General features: G+C 42.5%; 1 protein-coding gene across 4 annotated transcripts in view; it reads right to left on the bottom strand.

Moving 5' to 3' along the window:
• DCLK1 (doublecortin like kinase 1) overlaps positions 1–21,351 on the bottom strand; it is a 347,733-nt gene that overhangs the window by 49,128 nt on the left and 277,254 nt on the right. For 2 of the 4 annotated variants that reach the window (XM_032314765.1, XM_032314767.1), the window contains exons 7-11: positions 16,290–16,377; positions 13,348–13,456; positions 6,820–6,877; positions 6,199–6,318; positions 2,083–2,229 (exon numbers count right to left, since the gene is read on the bottom strand). In XM_032314765.1, the coding sequence (XP_032170656.1) occupies positions 2,083–2,229; positions 6,199–6,318; positions 6,820–6,877; positions 13,348–13,456; positions 16,290–16,377 (522 nt within the window). The remainder of the gene's footprint in view (positions 1–2,082; positions 2,230–6,198; positions 6,319–6,819; positions 6,878–13,347; positions 13,457–16,289; positions 16,378–21,351) is intronic. The other 2 variants (XM_032314766.1, XM_032314768.1) reach the window with 1 other exon arrangement.

Here is a 21,351-nt window from a genome sequence, read left to right as displayed (position 1 = left end):
ATATTGTAAATGCCTTTAATAGTGTGTGTGTGTTTCACATTCTCACATTAGAAGAGAAAGGAAAAGAAAAGAGTGAACTTTTTTCTTTCTGGATAATCTAAAATGTAAAATATGTTAGAATGAGCACAATATTTTCAAAGTGTCCAGCACTTTGTAAAAAAAATTACAATTTTAGAAAAACTACATTGCTAAGTAATCCTGTATGGGATTTACAGAAACAGACCACGCTCCAGTAAGAAATAAGTGGGCGCAAGACCAAACTGTAAAGTGGGGTGGGGGGGAACGAAACTTTAATTTTCAATCACTGAATTTTGGGGGTTTAGAGAAGTTTTGAAACAAAGGCCAATTGTGAGTCTGTTCCCACGAGACAATCCTACATAATTCAGGACACAGGAATAATGAATGCAGACAAGAGAAAATTGCTGCAGGTTATGGAGGCAACTATGCAGAAGAGAATGTTCGGGCTACTGCAGAGATGTGGAATTTGAGGGGCAATTAAGTCAGAGCTCCGTCGCTTGACCTTGACTGCCTTCATTAGCCAGTAGATGCAAGTTTACGAACATAATTACAGCGAACTAATGGCTTGCATATTTATTTCCTGAATGCCTATTTTTCCTACTTGAATGTCAACTCCATGAAGGCATTGGTCTCTCTGTTCCCTGTCACAACCTGGCACAGAGCCAGCCCACAATAAATCTCCCTAATGCACAGCTTCATGTCATCTAGTGGTTAAAATGTGGAGCTGTGAAGTAGGACAGAGCTAGGTTGAAATCTTAGTTCTTCCACAGAGGAGTTATAATGGCTTTACATAGGTCTTTAAACTTGTAGGCACTCAGTTTCCTTACCTGTAAAATGGGACGGTAATAGAACCTACCCCATCTAGCTGTTGTGAGGATTAAATGAGATCATGAGTGTAAAAGCACTCACGGCAAGCACCTGGGTGGGTCACCATCTTAGCAAACCTCATCAGCCCTTCTTGTGGTGGGAGAGTTGGCTTGCTCATCTGCTTCTAGACCTGAATGCTCATTTGGGTCATGTGGAGGAGCTTGTTTCAAGGAAGATCTGTACCCTGTCACCAGTCACCAGATTCTGATTTGCTAGGGCTGCAGGGAGGCTCAGAAATTTGCATTTTTAACAGGCATCTGGGAGTAGTTGAGATGCAGGGAGTCTTCGGACCACCCTTGGAGAAACGCTGCCTTTGAAAGAGAATCCTCAATTCCCGGATTTCTGAAGAGATGGACAAACTAACAGTAATATATAATACATGACTCTCAGGCCTGCGTAATGATAGTAAAAGAAAACTAGCATCTTGGGGCTGGGTGGAGTGGGGGAAGAAAATGAATAGATTTCATTAAAATTCCAGCCTGGATAGCCAGCAAAATTGATGTGACTCCCAAATTCACCAGTGACAGCTCCCCGATGCCCAGTCCCTGTCTCCTCAATTCTTTCCAGTTCTGTCCCCTTAACAACTGGACTATGAAAGCATCCCCATTTGTTTGCGTAAAGAACGCTAAGTGTTTCCCCCAGAGACATGGAGTTCATGAAAAGCAAAATAAATAGTCATAAAGGGGGATAGGGGTGTCCCTGATTTTTAAAATCTGTCTTCATCACGATTATTTTTATGTTGAAAGGCGGGTATCTTTAAAACTCATGACTTATTGTCTTAGCTTTTAGATCATACTATTGGAAAGTACATTTGGGAGACTGAGAGCTTCCCCCCTCCCCCAATAAGAACTTTGGACATCGAAGTACTGTAGAGAAATAAACCTACACATAAATGTTCCTCCTGAGTATCCTGGTCTAGCCTAGGGTGTTACCCACAGCCCTAGATTTCCCAAGCTCTATTCCCTCAACCCTGTCTCTGGTTCTTATTTGCTAATAATTAGTCAAGTCCTTCTAACCGCACATTAACCCTTATGGATACACTTGAGGTTCATTTCCAGCTACTCCAGTCCAGCTGGAAAGTAGCCTTTAAAGTATATTTCTTTTCAAAAAAGAAAAGAAAATAGGAAAGGAAAAAAAAATCATATTTACTCATGAATGCTTGGGACCCAAGACGCGTGAGGTTCGAACTGCTCTTACCAGGAGGTTCTCTGGCTTGATGTCCCGGTGCACGATGTTCAGGCTATGCAGGTACTTGATGGCGCTGGCCAGGTTGTACAGCATCCCGCTGGCGTCTCGCTCCGTGTATTTGTTGGTTGAAGTAATGGCGTCAAAGAGGTCTCCTCCCTGAGAAGAGAACAGCAGGGGGAGCAGCTATTAGCAGATGGTCCAGGGGGGCCACCTGGAGAGGCAACGGACGCATTCTCAAGGAGACAGAGAAGCGCGCAGCATCTCTGGGCTCCTAGGGCTGTCTCCGCCACTTCCCCCTTGAAGGCCCACAGCCCTCGTCTGGTGATTGTCTCCCTGCTGTGATGCCATCCGACATGCAGTCATCTCTTCGGCCCCAGCTGGGGAGGAGAGGTGGAGCCAGGTCTCCAGGGCAGAGGCCTGGTGACCCTGGGGTGCCCTGCTGGCATGTGTGACATGCCTCATACCAACGGTGAGCAGAAGTTCATAACCTCAAGCCTCCCCAAATGAGAAACAGGTAATCCAGCAGACCACACCCTTAACAAAATGCACAGCTGCCTTATGAAGTTCACGCACGCGCGCGCACACACACACACTCACACACTCCATTCCCTTCATTCCCTAAAATGCACTCTCTTGGAGTGGGTGTAGTGTTTTCTTTTCAAATAATGTGCTTCTTTGTAAGGAGCAGAGAAAAGGACCAGAAACTGTCATTCCAAAGATAAGAGAGAAAAGAAAGGAGGGAGGAGGGTGGAGAAATTTCAAAGGAAGTTTTCTAGGACCATTATTCATCTGAACTTTTGTTTCCCTTGTTCCTGGCCAACTTCTTGTTATTTGGAGAAACAGAACAATTTTAGGCTCCAATTTTAGTTCTCTTTATTGGAAACCCTTTCAGAAATTGGGGTCCGATTTACTAACAACGTTTGCATCATTCTTGGACACAATGCGCCAAACAGCCGAGCACGGGAGCCAATTGTGTTCATCTGTTGCCTAATGTGAGGGGTTTCGTTTTTGTTTTTTTAAATAGCAAGAGCAAAATATAGGCCTTGCGGGTGGCAGTTTCCGGATCTCACTAGCCGGCCTGTCCTCCGTGGCCCCGCACCACCTCCGCTCGGGAGGCGTCTCCCGCGGTCTGCTCGGCCTCCGCAGTCCCCAGCCTGAACACACACACGTGAGTCACGAGGGACGCGTCCTCCGCTGTTTCTCTCAAAGGCAAGGCTGCCGGGGGCGGGTTTCCAGGTTGTTTGCGGGCCCCGCCTGGAGGCGGCATTTTCACTGGGGTCTCCATGAACAGCACCGCAGCGCAGCGGGTTGGGGGTGCAGCTGTGGGTGGTGACCCCGCCACGACACCGCAGCCGTCCTAGCCGTGGAGGGCGGCTCCACGCATCCTGGCACCGCACGTCTCCCGCATCCCCGACGACGCAGCCAACCGCGTACACAGCCAGTCCGCCCCATATGCCCCCGAAGAGGTTCGGCTGCGCTCGCCCTCGCTGGTTCTCAGGCAGCCTCTGAACCTACGCTGCTTCCGGCCTCTTTACAGCGAATGCGCTGTTGTTGGCCTTTTGCTCCTCCTTCAGGAAATGGGCGTTCCCTTCCCGTGGCTCTCCACCTCCCGGAGCCTCCCTTCATGCCACCCTGGCTCCCTGCGTCTCCTGCCACTAGCTAGACCTGTGAACCTGCTGATCGGTGAGGGCCTGGCCGCAGGGCCGCCTCCTCCACGAAGCCTGCCTTCCTCTGAACACATATGTAATGTGCATGTGCACAGAGCTGCAGGCGGCAATACAAAGCCCTGTTCTTACTAATTACGGAATTTCATTCATAATTATTGTTACTTCACTGTTTTCCAGAATACAGGCCTTGTTTATCCTATAGCTGCAGGCACTCTGTGGACACCACTGGACTCTTGAGAAGCATGGCCTCTGCTACATTTCTCAGGGGGGGAAACGCTGTGGGAGCCTTTCAAGTCAAGCCTGGGGTTGGCCTTCACTTCTTGGGGTGCTTCCAGACCTGGCCTCACAGCAGTTCTGGGTCAGCCAGATTTGAGGGTATCATCTGGTGGTACAATGGAGAAGTCCGGAAGCTGGACACTCTCTGGCCTTGTTAGGCTCTCTTGGTCACCCAGAGGGAATTTGCAAAGGCTGTTGAGTGAAGCCAGGACCTCTCAGTGGTAACTTAGCTATTGTCACCTGGCTACGCATAAGAGTGACAGACTAGGCTTTCCCACCACAATGTGTTCTGAACTCTTAAGCCTTTGCCCCTTTCATTTTCAGTTTCAAATCTAAGTTAGTCTTCACTCTGCAAAGATCAGCCAATAAAAGGAGACTAATCAATTTTTAACAGCACACAGAAAGGCAACAGGAATGATGGGAATTTGTTGCCCTCAAAATTAAAGTCACTGTAAAAAATATTATCCTGGGTGCTAGAGGAAGTGTATTTTACAATATTGGTAATTACCAAACTTTATTTGGCCATAAGGCACCAATATGAGAATCTTCTGAATAATTGAAATCAATCTTTCTTTGTTGAAATAACAGTTTTCCATATTTATCTCCCTTGGTCTCAAAGGGTGACAGTACCTTTGTGTCACTATAAACAAGTCCCACTCCTCCATAAGAAAACACCCTAACAGGAAGTAGGAAAAAAGTAAGCTTCATTTGTAAATACAAATAAGCACTTAAAAAAAAAAAAAAAGGCCAATAGATCTAAAGTAAAACAACTCTGAATAATAAAAGCTTAAAGGATCCTCGAATGAACATTTTTCTATATAGTAACAGATTAGTTTATTACATGCTGATTTTGTCTTAAGTCTTTACAGCAGGAAATGCCACATTCCCCAGAGCTGATTCCTGCCACCAGCTGGGGCGTGTGATTCCAAACACGGTTTGGAGCCCGAGGCTCTCACTGACGGGCGCACACAGTTGATGCAGAGGGTGGTGTGACTAATTTACGACATTTTACAACTAAAGTAGAAATTAGTTACACCTTCAGTTAGATTAACATAATAGAAAAAAGGCTTGAGAAAAATAGCACGTCATGAATCCTACATATTAAATTTGTAAAAACTTTTAGTTACTGAAAATTTTAAATATAAAAATAGAGGGAACAGGTGAGTCACCTTTCACGTCGATACAGCCATTAACAATATACCTATATTCTATGATCTAATAAAATACAGATGTAATTTTATGCAACAGGACAAGGTTGTAACATCTACTGAAAGGCAGCTGAGTATTTTCTAGTGCTATTTTTCTGACATTGGTGAGTAAAAGTTTAAAGCTTTTTTTTTTTTTAAATAAGAATGATTGATACCTTTGGATGTAGTTCACAAAAAAGGGCACAATTTCTATAGCAATGATTAAAAACAATGATCACATTGGTACCTAGTACCTTCTGTTGTATTAGAAAGTACATTAGTGGGGGCACCTGGGTGGCTCAGTCAAGTAAAGCATCCAACTCTTGATTCTGGCTCAGGGCATGATCTCAGGGCTATGAGATCGAACCCCACATTGGGTGCTGTGCTCAGCACAGCAAGGAGTCTGCTTCTCTTCCTCTCCCCCTCTCTCTGCCCCTCTCCACCTTCCTTAAAAAAAAAAGTACATGCTATAAGTCATCCCTCTTATCTTCACCATAACACTCCTGGTAGGTACTATTATTCATCTCATTTTACATTTGAGGAAACTAAGGTACAGAGAGGTATACCCAAGGTCAGAAAGCTATAATGGTCTAAGCTGGGGCTTGAATGCTTGCAGTCTCATTCTGGTGTTCATACTCTCTCTTTTTTTTTTTTTTTTTAAGATTTTTATTTATTTATTTGGCAGACAGAAATCACAAGTAGGCAGAGAAGCAGGCAGAGAGAGAGGAGGAAGCAGGCTCCCCGCCGAGCAGAGAGCCTGATGTGGGGCTCGATCCCAGGACCCTGAGATCATGACCCGAGCCGAAGGCAGAGCCTTTAACCCACTGAGCCACCCGCACGCCCCTCTAGTGTTCATACTCTTAACCGTTAGGCCAATACACAGAAAGGAGAGACTAAATAAACTTTGGTGGAAGGAAACAAAGGAAACAGCTCCCTCTTTCAGATAGGAAAGCGCGGTGCCTTGTGTGGGTTTATTCTTTTTCCAAGATACACACCTTTACTAACTCCATGACAAGATACAGTTCCGTTGGCACATCCATCTCTTCGATCAGAAGAACAATGTTGGGATGTTTCACTCTTCTTAAAATAGACACCTCATTCTGGATCATGTGCTCCTGTTTAAGCGAAAAGTTACCTTAATTAATATACACATCACAACACATGAGTAGCTAACTCCAAGAGTGCAGCTGTGTTATCTGAGGATCAAAGGAGCTATGTTTGGGTAAAATACAATGAGTATGTCTGAGATTCTGATACTCAGCCTAGAATTGCCAAAAGTGGTTGAAGGTCCTCAGAGGATGCTTGCGACTTACCAGTAGAACTAAAACTGCATATAGAAGGACGGAATGAAACTCAGATCACAAAAGTAAATTAAGAAAGTAAAACAAGCAAACCAACAATAAGGAACAGACATAACATGCAATCATTCTTCCTAACTTTCATTCCAAGAATATTTATAAAGTTATATTCCATTAAATATATAACATTGTATTCCACCAAAATGCAAGTCCTAGGGTAAATTTATGTTTATTTGGGAACTGATCTCTGTGTTTCTACCTCCCCACCCCACCCCCGCCGTAACACTGTACTTCCATGACAATAAGTCTTATACATACTTTGCCTCGACATTTGCTTTTCTTGATGATTTTCAGAGCATACTCCCTAGCCGTTGACCTGCAACGAGAAAGTTATTTGTGAGAAACAAACTTAATTTCAAATCTGTTGAGTCATTTTGTTAAGGACTAATTTCTTACCCCCTAGACCTTGTATCAAACTGATATATTTTGTAAAAGACTCTTTCCTTTTTTCAGAGAAATATGTAAACCTTAAAGGGCTGACCAAGTGTAAGGACAACACCTACGCTGGCATAGAAACATCCTGAGCTGTTTTTTTTTTTTTTAAGATTTCATTTATTTATTTCATAGAGAGAGAGAGAGAGAAAGCAAGCATGAGCAGGGGGAGGGGCAGAGGGAAACACAGGCTCCCTGCTGAATGCAGGGCTTGATCCCAGGACGCTGGGATCATGATCTGAGCTGACTTGATCCCAGGACGCTGGGATCATGATCTGAGCTGAAGGCAGATGCTTAACCAACTGAGCCAACCAGGTGTCCCATCCTGAGCTGTTTAATGTTACCATACTTGTAATAAAACCACTACTACTGGGGCGCCTGGGTTGCTCAGTCAGTCGAGCGTCTGACTCTTGATTTTGGCTCAGATCATGATCTCGGGGTCCTGGGATGGAGCCTCATGCCAGGCGTCATGCTCAGTGGGGAGTCTGCCTCAGGATTCCCTCTCTCTCCCTCTCCCTCTGCTCAACCCACTGCATGCTCTCTCTCTCTCTCAAATAAATAAATAAGTCTTAAAAACAAAATAAAACAAGACTCTTTTGAGTTCTTGAGGACTCTGTTCATATATAGCCCAGCCAACACTGCCCTTCCTCTGTGATGGGTGTGGGAGGGAGTGTTAGTCATATAGCTACCTTTAAATAGCTTCCTAACTTGCGTTAACATTTCCAAGATCCTGCAGTGCCAAAATGGACAGTTCTATTGTCGAAGGATGTGTACTTAATAATCCTAAGAAACAACTATTTTACAAGCATTTCCACTTCGTTTCTGGTGGGAAACCAAAACAGCTTAGCTTTTTGCCCATCGAAAAAAGCCAACTTCAGAGATCCAAATGAATACAGTGGGAGTGGGGTTGACTATGAACGGAAGTTTAAAATAGGGTTTTAAAAATCTTCAGTATGAAGAATCAAAGGGGAGACTTTCTAGTTACGTGTTTAGAGTATGAGTGATTTGCCCATATATTAAGAGGGCAGGTATTAGCAGTGTGTCCTGAGGGCATTTTGGACACCATTCACATCATTTGCTAAAACTTCTCTCACTAGACTCCCAGGCCCCTGTGTGGATGGACGGGAGAGGGAAGTCAGACACACGCAAGGGAATTCTTCCCATCAGAGAAGGAATACAGGGTCCTTTTAAGTGTCTCTTCTGAGGAAGCTTCTCAAGAGTTTGTTTGCAAATCTGAAAACCCTTAATCAAGAGGAAAACTAAATGCTGAAGAATTTCTGGATTCTGCTTTTCACACATCGCTAAAAAATAAATAAGTAAATAAAACAAATCTGAGATTCAAATCCATGATCCCTTTCCCATCTGGTTTAGAACGTTTCAGGTGATGACAAGAATACTGGACTATTGGAATGACTACTGTGATCAAAGCCCACGATCCTAGGCAGGACCAAGGAGCTGGGGTGGAGGTGGCACTTCTATTCCGGGCCCCAACGAAGGGGACAGATGACAGGATGGTGTTGATGAGAAGAGAAGGGGCTTTCTTAGTTTTGTCATTCCCCATGTTGCCATTTGATCCTCTTGTTTCCCTGGAATGAGTAACATCACAGGACTCAAAGCAAAGGGCTGGCGTGGGACTGGGAAGGTCAAGTCCCCCTGTGAGCCAGCCAGGCAAGGAGCAGAATTTCCAAGGAGGAAGTGGGTGCCTTGGCTCCCAGGACACCAGGAAAACTAGGTCACATCCTGAGCCTCGGGCTGAAGGGAAAATGCAAGCAAGCCTGGACAGCAGTGGCCTCAGGATTTACTAGGAAAAGGGACTTTATGGGTTCCGAACCCAGAACCTTAAATAATAGGATCCACCACTAAGTTAGACTGACCCATATTTTAATCAGACAGTGAGTCCTGTAGAGGACCACCAAAATTAATACTGCAAGTTTTCTTTCTTGATTCCTTGAGGACAGACTATAAAGTCATAATATAAGCCTTCATTATTGGAAGTATATGTTTATAGGAAAGCAGCTGAGTCTGGAAAATAAGCCTGAAAACAGGTGTTAGTACTAAATGTATTCCGTAAGAATGAAAGTTTAATATCTTGCTTTAAGTTGGTAAATGAAAACACTTGGCATGAAATAAAACCTTAAAGCATTTGCCTTCCTGCGTGCCCTAACTCTAAGGACCACTGTACCCGTGTAATTATTCAGCAAGTGGTTACAAGCATGGTTCTTTGGTGGCTACAGAGGTGAGAAAAACTCGGGCATTTTAGATACAGGTAAGCAAAACCTGGTCCTTGTTCCCACCGAGTCTACAGCTTATTGTGGTGAGAATACTAGACACTGGGATTTTGGGTCAAACTATAGGTCATTTGCTTGTCTGTTCCTGAAATGACCCTGCATGGAATCACAGAGCCTTGAATGGCGCAGCAAAGGCAGCAGCAGTGGGACAAACTTTGCTTGCTTCTTTCCCTCCTATATGGGAATTCAATTTGTAAGGTCCCCTGCCTATTACCTTTGAAGCAAGGTTAGAGCCTGAACTATTAAGACAGAAATTTCCAAATTTTACAAACTTGAACTAAATCCAATTTTTAATGTTTGTGCTGGGAAAACAAAACAAAACACAACAACAATGGTTTGGAGAAAGCTCTCCTGTTTAAACTTAGTGATTCTTAGCCCAGGGCCAATATGCTGACCACCCTTCTCCCTTACCCTGGGAAGGCGGGTGGCAGAATGCTTATCGATTGGGGTTCTGGGACTAGTGTGCTTTTTGCTATTGCTGTTATGAGGAGTTTGCTAGGTTTTCAAGGTACTAAAAAAATTATGTGGAAAAGGAAAAACAGCTTCCCGGGCATTCTCATCATAGCATTTGATGAATTTCACGGCAATGCTTCCATTGTGATAGGTTCTCAAGCAGAGGGACTGGGGTCTTGGCCCTCTCTGTAGCCCCGTATGAGTACAAGGTAGGCCTGAACTAGCAGGGGCTCCAAGCATGTTGGCTGAGTGGTGGAGATGCCAAAGGATGATGGCAGTTAGGAGCCCCCAACAAAGGGGAGTTAGTAAACACCACCCTTTGTTTGCTACAGAGTCATTCATAATAAAGCCCATCTCAGCCTCTTCTTAAGGAGGTCATTGTGGAGAGCAGAGAATTGAGGGCTCCCAGACTGTCTCCTCGAACATCTCTGGAGTAGAGTTTGATTTTGAATTTGAGCACAAGCCCCGCACCAGGGCATCCTCAGGAAGGAAAGAAGGAAGAACACCACCAGCTAGCTGAGACCCAGCTCGGCTTCATCCAGACTCAGCCTCCAAATCACACTTCAGAAGGTAATGCCTTCAATTTACAGGTACAAGGTTTTGGAGGTTTTTGAGAATTCTGGAGACTTTCTATGTAGATGCAACCCGGTTTTGTGTCCCTGAAGTCTCAGCTCATTTGGATGTTTGGATGGGTTTGAGCCCACCTACACTCACTGCTTAAGCCAATGGTTTCCTTGAGCAGATCCTCATTTTTATAGGGGAGGGAGGGAAAGGGGAATCGAGAGCAGGTAGAACTTGAATACAATTCTGCTGCATACATTGCTAGAAGATGCAATGATGAAAAGCAGTGCAGGTAGAGAGGGGGCCAAGAACCACAGGAGACACTGTCACTGCTCCTAACTGCGCCACTGGGACCCTTGGCTTGTGTCCTAATAATCCATGAGGAACCAGGAAAGCCAAAGACAAAGGGCCCCTCATTGGGAGCCCTCTACTCATGCTCTGACGTCTCGCTAGTGCTTTTCAACTCTCTTTTTCTTTGGGGCCCCAAGTAGTCTAGAAAACAGCTTTGGAATAGAGTAAGTCTCCATTCACCCACTTCCTCTGCCATGTCCTAGGGGCTCCTGAGGCCACTAGAGAAATTGCTACTGGGGAAGAGGCATATATCATAATGAACCCAGCAGCCATCACCAAAGGATATGTTGGGACAGGGCCATGGAACAAAAAGCCTATGCAACACTACCATTGTGTCCTTTGTTGTAGGAAGACCTTCCCTGGGACGGCGGCTTCTTAACAGAGGAGGGACATGTTTATTTGGTCGTTAAGACACACGTATCCTTCAAAATATGGTGGTATGTACCCACGAGCATCGTGTGCCATTAACAACATGCTTAGCTTGCATATTTTCTTGGACCTCTGGAAAATATTAAAAGAATGTCTTATGATGCCTCCACGGAGAGAGGTCACATGCCCCATGTCCTCATTCAGCAGGAGCAGAATACAAAAACTTGGTGGAGCAATCTGGTGTGTAGACTTGGGAGGTTCGTACCATGAAACCCAAGATGCAAACTCATGCAGTATAAACACAATTCAAACTGGAAAGAAAGACATTAATTCTGGATGGAGACATGAGACATTTTCACTGTGGGAAGACCAGTGACTGTTGGGCTAAGCCGCCCTCGTGATCCCTGTGCGAGCTGGGAGAGATGGCACGTGGCTGCCACACCAGTCTCAACAGATGACGCATGCTGGCAGATCACCAGACACCCCACGTAGGAAGGGCACGGGCAATCTGCTAAAAATGGGATTTTCTGCTACAGTGGAAAAAAAAGTTAAAAAGAGTTGACTTACTATCTGTAAAAGTATAAATGAAACATAAAATTATATAAACACACACACACTTGCATCCTTTGCTTTAACAGTGGCTTTCCTGATTTGATTTCTTTTTTGTACGGACACAAATGCAGTGTGCGTGACTCTAGACCGGCGAAGCTACATTCTCCTGAGAGACTCTCCGTTGGCGACAACAGAGTGGTCAAAAGAGTGTGGGTTTTGGACCCTGGCCTTCCTAAGTAATTACTAACTGAGCAACTCTGGGCATTTAACTTCTTAAGGGGTTCTTTGCTTTAAAATGGAGACAATATTAATATTATGGGATCACTATGACAATTACATGAAATATCATATGGGCTTTATATAGTTGATGCTCAGGAAATAGTGGTTGTTTCTGTTTTTGGAGGTGTGAGGCCTAGGAAAGTAATGGAGAACTTTGTGTATTTGGCAGAGATGCAACAAATGGTCAAACTGGTGGCAGTGGGGTGACTGAGGGGCAGCGAGGGGAAAAGGTGGCCTCACAGTAACTCCTAAGGGGTTTTTCACCCTCCTCTTCTCATGCCTGTCCTGCTACAGTGGATTGCTGGTCCCGGTGGGACTATCTCATCCCAGCTGCCCTGCTGCAGGGGAGCAAGTTTAGTGCCCAAGGGTATCTTCCCAAGGGGTCTGCTACCTCAGTCAGGGAGACATCTACCTAAGGATGGCAGAGGGGGCAGGGGAGCAAATCAGAGGACACTGGCCAAACTCAGGACCCTGGTGATCCTTGAGGCCCTGTGTAGATTTCCAGCTCCAGCATGGCATGAAACTGGGCTTCTAAATCAAAGCTCTTGGAGAAAAACAAGTTCTGGATCTTACGCAGCTAAAGCTTCTAGTCCAAGGCATTCTCTCCGAAGGGTAGAGCTGAGTGAAAGCGCGCTATTCTTCTACAGCGCTGACTGGTAGGCGCCCAGCCTCCTGGGGGCAGAGAAGAGTGATGGGGAAACCAGTCCCCAGAGGCCAGCAGTGAAACCTTTCTCAAGGAATGAACTGGGTTACCCCTGACTTTTCAATGCTCTGCTCACCAGCTCTGAGCAGGAGCTGCGGGCTGCCCAGGTCCCTTAGAGCAAGAAGCTGCTCAGGAAGAGAGTTCCAAATTCAACAGCAGGCTGATGATGGTTTGAGGCCACCTTAGTCTGGGATATGATTTTATTAGTTGTCATTTCATCTAATTGCCACCAGTCACTATCCTTGATTAGGTATCTAGATCTCAGGGATAAACCTTTTACTCCAAACCTCCTGCCTTTGGCCCCCAAGAGTACCAAGCACATTCATCTGAAAACATTTTAATATATTAAACACCGTTTTTGTTGAGATCAGTACCTACACACTTTAAAGCTTTTCAAGGTTATTATATTTAATTTGATGATAGTAAGTTAAAATCCACTCTATGCAAGAATGTTCTGACCTCTACAAAATGTCTCAGAAAAGCATTGGAAAAAAACGTTCAATATGTTTTGTGTTTTTTTTAAATAAAAGGGCTCACCTGAAAGATCTGGCAAAGTTTTGCTGAGTACATTAAAAAGGAAAAATCAAAGTCCTTAATTTATAGATTGTCCCAGGAATCACTACATTTTTCAAATCTGTTGTGAGATGGGCTTTTCTTTCTTTAAATTTTTTTTTACATCTGGAATTGAGACCTTAACCTATTCCATATGTGCCACAGACGGCAAATAAAGACACAATCTTGGAAAACATAATGCCAAATGTTTCCTTTAAAGTGCGATGCAAACGATATCCTTCTCACCTTTCTACACATTCCTTGACAACAGCAAAATTTCCATCCCCTATTGTCCTTCCGACTTTGTATCGTTCTGTTATTGTGGCTGGAATCTGGAAGCCTTCCTCCGACACTTCTGAAAGAATCATTAGTACATTTTTATTGGTAGAAAAGGGAACACAGATGTCGCACCAGAGAGACATTTAGAAGGATCATCGAATAGACTGGAACTGATTCAGAATCGATATGTTACGTTCCATACAGTGAGACAAGCCCTGCCTCCCCTCCCTCCGCAGATGCTGTATACTCAACAGTTTTTACCAAGACGAATGATAAACTGAAAGGAAACCTAAGACTTATGGAGTCCACTTAAACCGATGGGAAGGCAAACAACACTTTCTGTGGCCGTGGGGACTTCGAGGAGGAAATTTCGCTCTGTGTTTCATGCCAATTTGATCCGTCGTGTTTATGGACTACCCACTGTCTAGAGAGACATGACCTTCCTGGGTATGGCTCAGGAGGAAAAATGGAGCTTATGGGGGACTCTGCCTGACATGGTACAAGCATGAAGCCTGCCTGCTGTTTGGACGCTTAGCTTTACTGCATCCTGAAATGGAGATCTCCGTAAAATTCCTTATGAACCAAGCCCTGATTGGCCCCCCCACCCCAACTCCCCAGTATCAATGAGCAGATTTTAGACAAATGTTCTCACCAGCAACCTGCATAGCAGATGTTGAGTTAAAATTGCAATATTTATTATGTCTGTGAACAGAACAGTTTTGTAGTTTCAATTATGTTAGTGCCACTAACACAACACATTTTCCCCCTTAAAATGCATTTTGAAATATTTTACAAATGCCTAATAATGCTTTAAATATCTAAGGCCATAAAACTAAATAAGCCACACTTAGGTCACATAAATATACTGGATAACCTTTAACATCTTCGGGGTGTAAAAAGCCTTTTATAGCTGGGCTCTAAAATTTACATGCTTTAAAGTTATAAATCCTAGCGCTCCCTCAGGCAACCTGAATACAAAATGTGATGGAAACCTAGTGTGCTTTCTAAATGTGCTCCTATTCTGACCTTTCATCATAAACTGAGACTAAACATTTCTTCTCAAAATAAAATTAAAACCTTAGGTGGTGCCTAGGTTTCTGTCTTCTCCATTAGCCTGCAACACTAGGGAATGACAAATGGAAACTCACAATTATCACACATCTGCTTTAGGACCCTTATGCTGGTTCTGTGATCTGCACCACTCTGGATTCTAGGGTGGATGGAATTTCTGGAAAGGGTTGTACACATGTGGGACAGTTGCTGCTGCTACTTTTGGCCTTGGGATCTAGGTAGTCTCCTTACCTCTTCATAGGTGGTGTTTTAGTCTTTACCCACTAGAAGCTATCACAGTGGTCTCCGGAATAAAATGTGAGAGCTGCAGCCGATTAACACCCCCTCCCTAATCCCCACCATCCCACACCCCAAGAAGCTAATAATTTTGCCTCTGTTTGAAAGACTCAGCCTGGGGATTTTTGTCTACTCCATGGGAATTAGAGGAGAACGTTGGAGAAGTTTCAAATCCACTGCAAAGCACCCATATTTGTAAAACATCTCTCAGATGACATGGTCTTAAGGCTCTTTATTATCTACATAGATAATAAAAATAACAATCCTTGGCTGTCAGAAGCAAGGCTGACTCCAGATGGGAAAAGAAAGGTGGTTCTTCATGCTTCCTTCTACTGGAGGCATAACTGCTTGGAGCACATGGCTTCGGATATTTTTTTTCCCCCGTATTGATAAAATGTATCCTTTAGGCTTTGGGCTAAGAAGGCTGTGCCAAAATCTTAGCCAAAGACCATTTCATTTCATTAGGTAAATATAACACAGCAGAACAAGAGAGACTTCTAGGTGGTTGAATTTCATACTTCTTGGAAATACAAAAAAAAAAAAAATCTGATAGGGCACGGTAGTCAGGAAATAATTCATGTGCAAATCAGTTATCTCACTTGACATAATAAAAGGTACTTTTTTTTTTTAGAAAATCTAATCATATCACTTCAAACGAATAAGGGATGCTGATTCTTTAACAGTGGCTTTATCTTATAAGTCTTACACTTTTCTATATACTTTCTCATAATTGATTTGACTTTGAAAATGACCCCCAGAGAGGAAATAGGCGTATATTCCAATCTTATACAATTTTATAGAAGAGGAACTAAGATGTAGAATGCTGAAGAGGATTATCCAAAACAGTCCAGGGAGGGGTGCCTGAGTGGTTCAGTCAGTTAAGCATCTGACTCTTGATTTTAGCTCAAGTCATGATCTCAGGGTCCCGAGATCCAACCCTGTGTCAGGCTCCATGCTGGGGGTGAAGACTGCTTAAGATTCTCTCTCTTCTTCTCCCCTAAAACCCCCTTCCAAATAAATAAATAAAACCAAAACAATCCAGTGAGTTAGTAGAAAAGTCCATTCCAGAATCTAGGTCATCGGACCACATCACAGAGAAATTCTAAAATGAACTAGCTTAAGGTACAAAGAATATTTTTGCAATTGTCATCAAGTAATTCTTTTTGTAAAGCCGTATTTTCACATATTGAGCTCACGTTAGTTAGAGTACATCTGTAGGCTGTAACAGTCAATCAAGAGAGTAAATTATCTTTAATATACTGAAAATGAACAGAATTTGGGAAAACAAAGGCAGCAATTACTTCCTTTTGTTTTCAAAGTAGGCAATATCTGGCCTTCTCAGAACAGTTATGGCCTCCGAGGATGTAAAATAATTCCTTCTTCCTGTTCCCACAGAGTAGATATGATCCCTGGGGGAAACCATATACAATCCTATCCCTCTGAGTTGCTTTAGGCTTCTACTTCATAATCCTTGAGAAGTTACAGTTTCCTGAGGTAAATTCAGCCAATTCAGCCTCTGCCCCCTGAAACCCTTCTCCTCAGACACCAAGTCCCAAGCTCACCACCTTCTCCAGGTCCATCGTTCTCGTCCATTGAGCTGCAGACTTTGGTGGATGCCAGGGAAGTAGAGGAGCCTCCATGTTGAGAGCTCTGTGAGGGAACAGAAACAAAGGATAAAAACACTCGGTCAGAGCGCCAGTCTGCAGGTGCTATGCCCCGCCCAGAATCTTGGGGTATAACTGCACCCATCACCAGGCAGGATTTGCTCTTAATACTTGAAGGGGGAGGTTCTTAGACTACTCAATTAGATTACTTCTCTTTCCCACCCTATTAACCTTAATAGATAGTTTAACTGTGTCTGGATAATCATTCTAAATATGGATGTTTCTAGACTGTTTAGTCCTTTTTCCTCAAAATCAGCCTCCTTAAGCTCACTCTTCAGGTTCAATAGATTTGAAGCCTCTCACCTCACTTTTCCACAGTCTATCTGCAAACGGGCCTCAAATATGGCGCCATTCTGATCTCATCCGAAATGTTTTCTATTCTTACCATAGGAAAAAAATTCTCTTCACTTTGTTTTATGGAATAGCCTAAAAGAAAAACATGGAGGCTTACCACATTCTTGGAGGAGCAAGGTTAAAGAGTGGGTCTGTTAATTCCTGCTTAGAAGTGCTAAGCAGGTTATCAATATGTTAAATGTTACAAAACAAGTCTGAGGCAAGGACAGGAACTAAAGTCTAAGCCTGGTGATGCCCTTGCACGTTTTGGTGTATTTTGACCCAAGACCAGTGAGAGCAGACAGAAGAACAACTATATGACAAAGCTCAGAGGATGAAACAATACCAAATATTTAGTACTATGATTAGCTACGGGGCAATACTTAAACAATGAACCTTTCCATCTCTGCTTCTATTCCTTGAGAACACAATTTGCATATTTCAATGCTATTTCTAAACAGTGAACACAGCTTGTCCTAAAAGATCTTCCTTCTGTTTCCCTGGGTTTATCCACTTGGTTGGCCTGATGGGAGCAGGAGGCGGTGAGGGGGCAGCATTGGCTCATGGTGCTGGCTGTCTGTGGAGCAGAGAGAAGGGAAAGAGCATCTGTAGTTGAATTAATAATGAAGAGGTGGCGAGAAGCAAAGCTGACCTATTTGTTCTCTGCTTACCTGTTTCCCTTCAACCTCCTCCCCATTCCATCCAGCCTTAACTGTACACAACGTAGGAAGAGAAAATTTTAGATCATTTCTTTACCCCCAACAGTATCTTGCATAGAAAAAAAAAGCAAAGATTCTTAGTTGTCACCAAAAAGATGAGTATCACTGGGTAAATATTACTTAAATCATTGCAGGCCATCTAAGTCCACTGCCTGCTTTCCTGGGTGTGGCAAAGACACACACGTTTCATTGGCTGAGTTTGTCAAAGCTGACTGTTGACGTTGGGGTGAAAGGTACATTCACAGCAGGGTTGCATCTGCTTCCTTACAGGACATTCTACAAGTTTTGGGGTTACTCTAGGCTACCCCTGAAGCCCACGTAGTTTGTGTGCTGTGTCCTTTCTGTTCCCGTATGGTAAGAGTCTGCCACCAATCAGCGGCAACTTGAGCGGTGTTTTTTCAATCTTTCTCATCCAGCCTCCTTTTGTGATGAGCAGCACACATTTTTCCTTTCTCGGGCTAGAAAGAGGGATTCCGATTGGGACCCTGAAACAGTTTTCTCTGGAAGTGACCCTAACTATGTGGTCATAACCAACTCTGTCGAAGGTACTGGAAATGTATGAGCTTCTAAGTCATGCTTTGCTGACTTTCACGGATGTCTGTTTGTGAACAACTTGTTTTTGTAATACTGGAATACAAGGCTTAGAGAAGGCAGATTTATGATGTTGATGTCTGGAGAAAATAAACATTAACATTACCACATTTGAGGGAAAGGTGTGTGTTTTCAGAAAGTGAGATCTTTTATCCCCTGTGTGATTGCTTTTGCTGTAGACGTAATATTGTTCCAAGCAGAAAAGCAGTAAGTAAATGTCTAAAACGTAGACCTTCTCTTCTGGGCTTTCTGATCCTTGAATTTCTTCCAGCAGCATAGCAAGTGGTGTTTAATAATGAAGACACATTGTGGTTTGGGGTGGCAGGTGCTATCTTGTCATATGGTGTTTTAAATTCTAGTATACAAAGACACATTCTTTCATCAAGCGCTCGAATTAATAGACCAGTAGCATGTTTCCTAGCAAAGATGTCCACATTCAAGCACTCAATTCCAAAAGCTGGTTCTTTTAATAAGAACATCAGATACTCAAAACAGAACTCTGACCCAAAGTATGTGAAAACATCTTTTAAACTGTAATGTTCAATCAACTGACTGGATATTATTCACTAAAGTGCCTTATCAACTAACAAATTGCATTTTCAACAGTGCCACCAAACGTCTGATGCCCTGAATGCTTGCCACAATGCCAGCTGTGTTTTCTCTGCCTTATGGACAAAAACCCCTCAAGGTTTTTAGACTCCGGTTTAAAAAAAAAAAAAAAAAGGTAGAATTAACACAAATTTGCTTACATTTATAATTGCTTATTTTCAACTTTAGTTTTGAAAATGTACCCCCCAAGTAATTTCAAATTTCATGCTGAGGGTAACAGACCATTTTAAGAGAAAAATTTATATCCTTACAAATAGAGAACACAGAGTGAAAAGTTGTCATTTTATTATGCTCAAATAGAGTGAAAATAAATGTATTAGATTCCTAATGGTGTTATCTTTTTCTTTTTCCCAAAGAGGTAAGATAGTTAGCATTATACACTTTCCAAGACAATAATTATTCATGTATTCAAAGAATTTCAGGGATTGGAGTAGACCTTAAATATTTCCTATTCCACCTTACTTCCATCCAGAGGCCAAATTCCCACTACAAAAATCCCAGCCATTTAGTCAAATGGCCTCAGTTCTACCACTTCCACTACTGAACACATTATTTCTTGAAGCGACCCCTTAACTATTCATATGAAACTAATAAAGTTCTTCCTTATGCTGAAATGATGTCCTTCTACATTTTCGATTTACTGGTCTTAGCTCTCACCGCTGGGGCTACCCAATGCAGGTCTCATCCATTTTTCCTATGACAGTGCTTTAGGAATTTGGAAATAGTTACTGGACCCCTTCAGTATCTTCTCTTTTTCAACTTGGATATGCCCAGTTTTTTTTTTTTTTTTGGATTGTTCATCGTACAACAGGGCTCCATGACCCTTTTACCATCCTGGGGATACACTGCAGTTCCCAATCTCTTGTTAATGCTAGGGCTGAAAAGAAATGTAATATTCTAGGCATGCCCTGACTGGCACAGAGCAGATAGAGCCTTCCCCTTGTGAATGGAATATTAATGCACTTTTAAGATCACACTGGCCTAGTGATAGATAGATAGCTCCATAACTTTTTAGCCTAACACTGAGCTCACAGTTATGTCAGGTCTCCCTAGTCTGCATTTGGGAGTTTGGTGTTTTTTATTTATTCACGTTAAATGTCCTATTTATTACATTGATATCCTTGCAGACTGTTATTTTGTCGATTCTGATTTTGTCACCTAATGTTTTTGTCCTCTCTCCCAGTTCAAGTGATTCAGTAATCAGTATGGCTCTTTGTGTATGCTAGTTACTAATCCTAAATATACTAATTTAGACAGTGCTGGAGCACTCTGATTACTGCCCATAAGTCTGATTGAAGGATTTTGAAAATAGTAAAGGGAATAACGTGTAAATCCTTGCTCTTTAAAATTAACCCAAAGAGATTAATCAGTCTTTATCAATGACAAACAGAAGCTGAAAAGCCGACTTGCATTTTTTGCATGTTTACAAGTGAAATCAGTTTGCTTCTTTGTTTTTTCTAAACAGATACACCATTTTATAGTATATATAATGGTAAGATTTTGTGTTTGCTTCAATTTGCTAATTCTAAGGCATCTGGGAGTGTATAGTACAGAACACACAGTTATTTTAGAATTTAATACAATTAGGTGCTCTAAGAGACATTGTGACATTTGAAATGTTATCACCTCCAAGCAGATTAAATGGGAACCAGCTGGGCAGGTTGCTGGCACCTGGATGGTTTTATGACACACCTTCATAAAAGTACTGCCCTAAGTAAGAACACATCCTAAGTGTAGCTATTTAGCTTGGGATCATATAACAGATGGAGAACATATCACACTTTTTGAAGGAAGTGAGAAAGCTGACATAACAGCTCTAACCACATTTTACCAAGATGTATCTGATGACTATGTACTTAAAACCAGTTCATTTTAAATATAATGGTACTAGTTACCCCTGCCATTTGTATTAATGGTGTCACTCAGGTGAGGACTACACTGAATCAAGTTTTCAAAAATACACAATTAATCCCACTGATCTACTCGAGGTAGAAAAACCTCACCAGATAAGTTTAGCTTTAGCTTTGACTGGTTAATTGTATTACTTCCCCTTCAGATTCTGTCTTGGCACAATTATTACTTTGTTAATATTGATTTGAAAAAGTGCTAAAAAAAAATAAAAGAAAATCAAGTGGATTAACTTTAGAAAGGAAACACTACCAGTAAATATTCAACAAACTCAAACTACTGTCTTGGTGACCTTGACTTGAGGTCTACAGACCTCTAAAGATGACCTCCACTAAAAAAAAAAAAAAAAAAAAAAAAAATTAAATCATACTTTAGAAATTGAAAGTTTGAAACCTGAGGATTCCATGCGTATCTAGAAAAAAACACACATTCATTTGCTTTCCGAGTGTGTAAAGAACAATAATAAGTTGGTGACATCAATATGTAATAACCAATAAAGTTCTATTATGTAAAACAAGGCAAAGGGAATTCTTTTTTCCAAATTCTTATCTGCATTCATCATAGCATGCTTAGTCCAAATACAGTTTATGGGATGGGCAATCATGTGCCTAACAAGAATCAATATTGAAAAATGTAAAATAGTATCATAGAGATTTGGTCAACGTTTTTTAAAGGGCTGCAGAACAGTTATTCATGAAACTGGTTTACTCAGAAGAAGGAAAAATGAAAATGGGAATATTGGCATTAAATCGATGTTAGTGAAGCCACCCACGGGAGCCAAGACTTCAAAAATAAATGTA

Source organism: Mustela erminea, chromosome 15 (genome assembly GCF_009829155.1).
Source record: "Mustela erminea isolate mMusErm1 chromosome 15, mMusErm1.Pri, whole genome shotgun sequence".
Classification (NCBI taxonomy): domain Eukaryota; kingdom Metazoa; phylum Chordata; class Mammalia; order Carnivora; family Mustelidae; genus Mustela; species Mustela erminea.
This window is presented reverse-complemented; position numbering and strand designations above follow the sequence as displayed.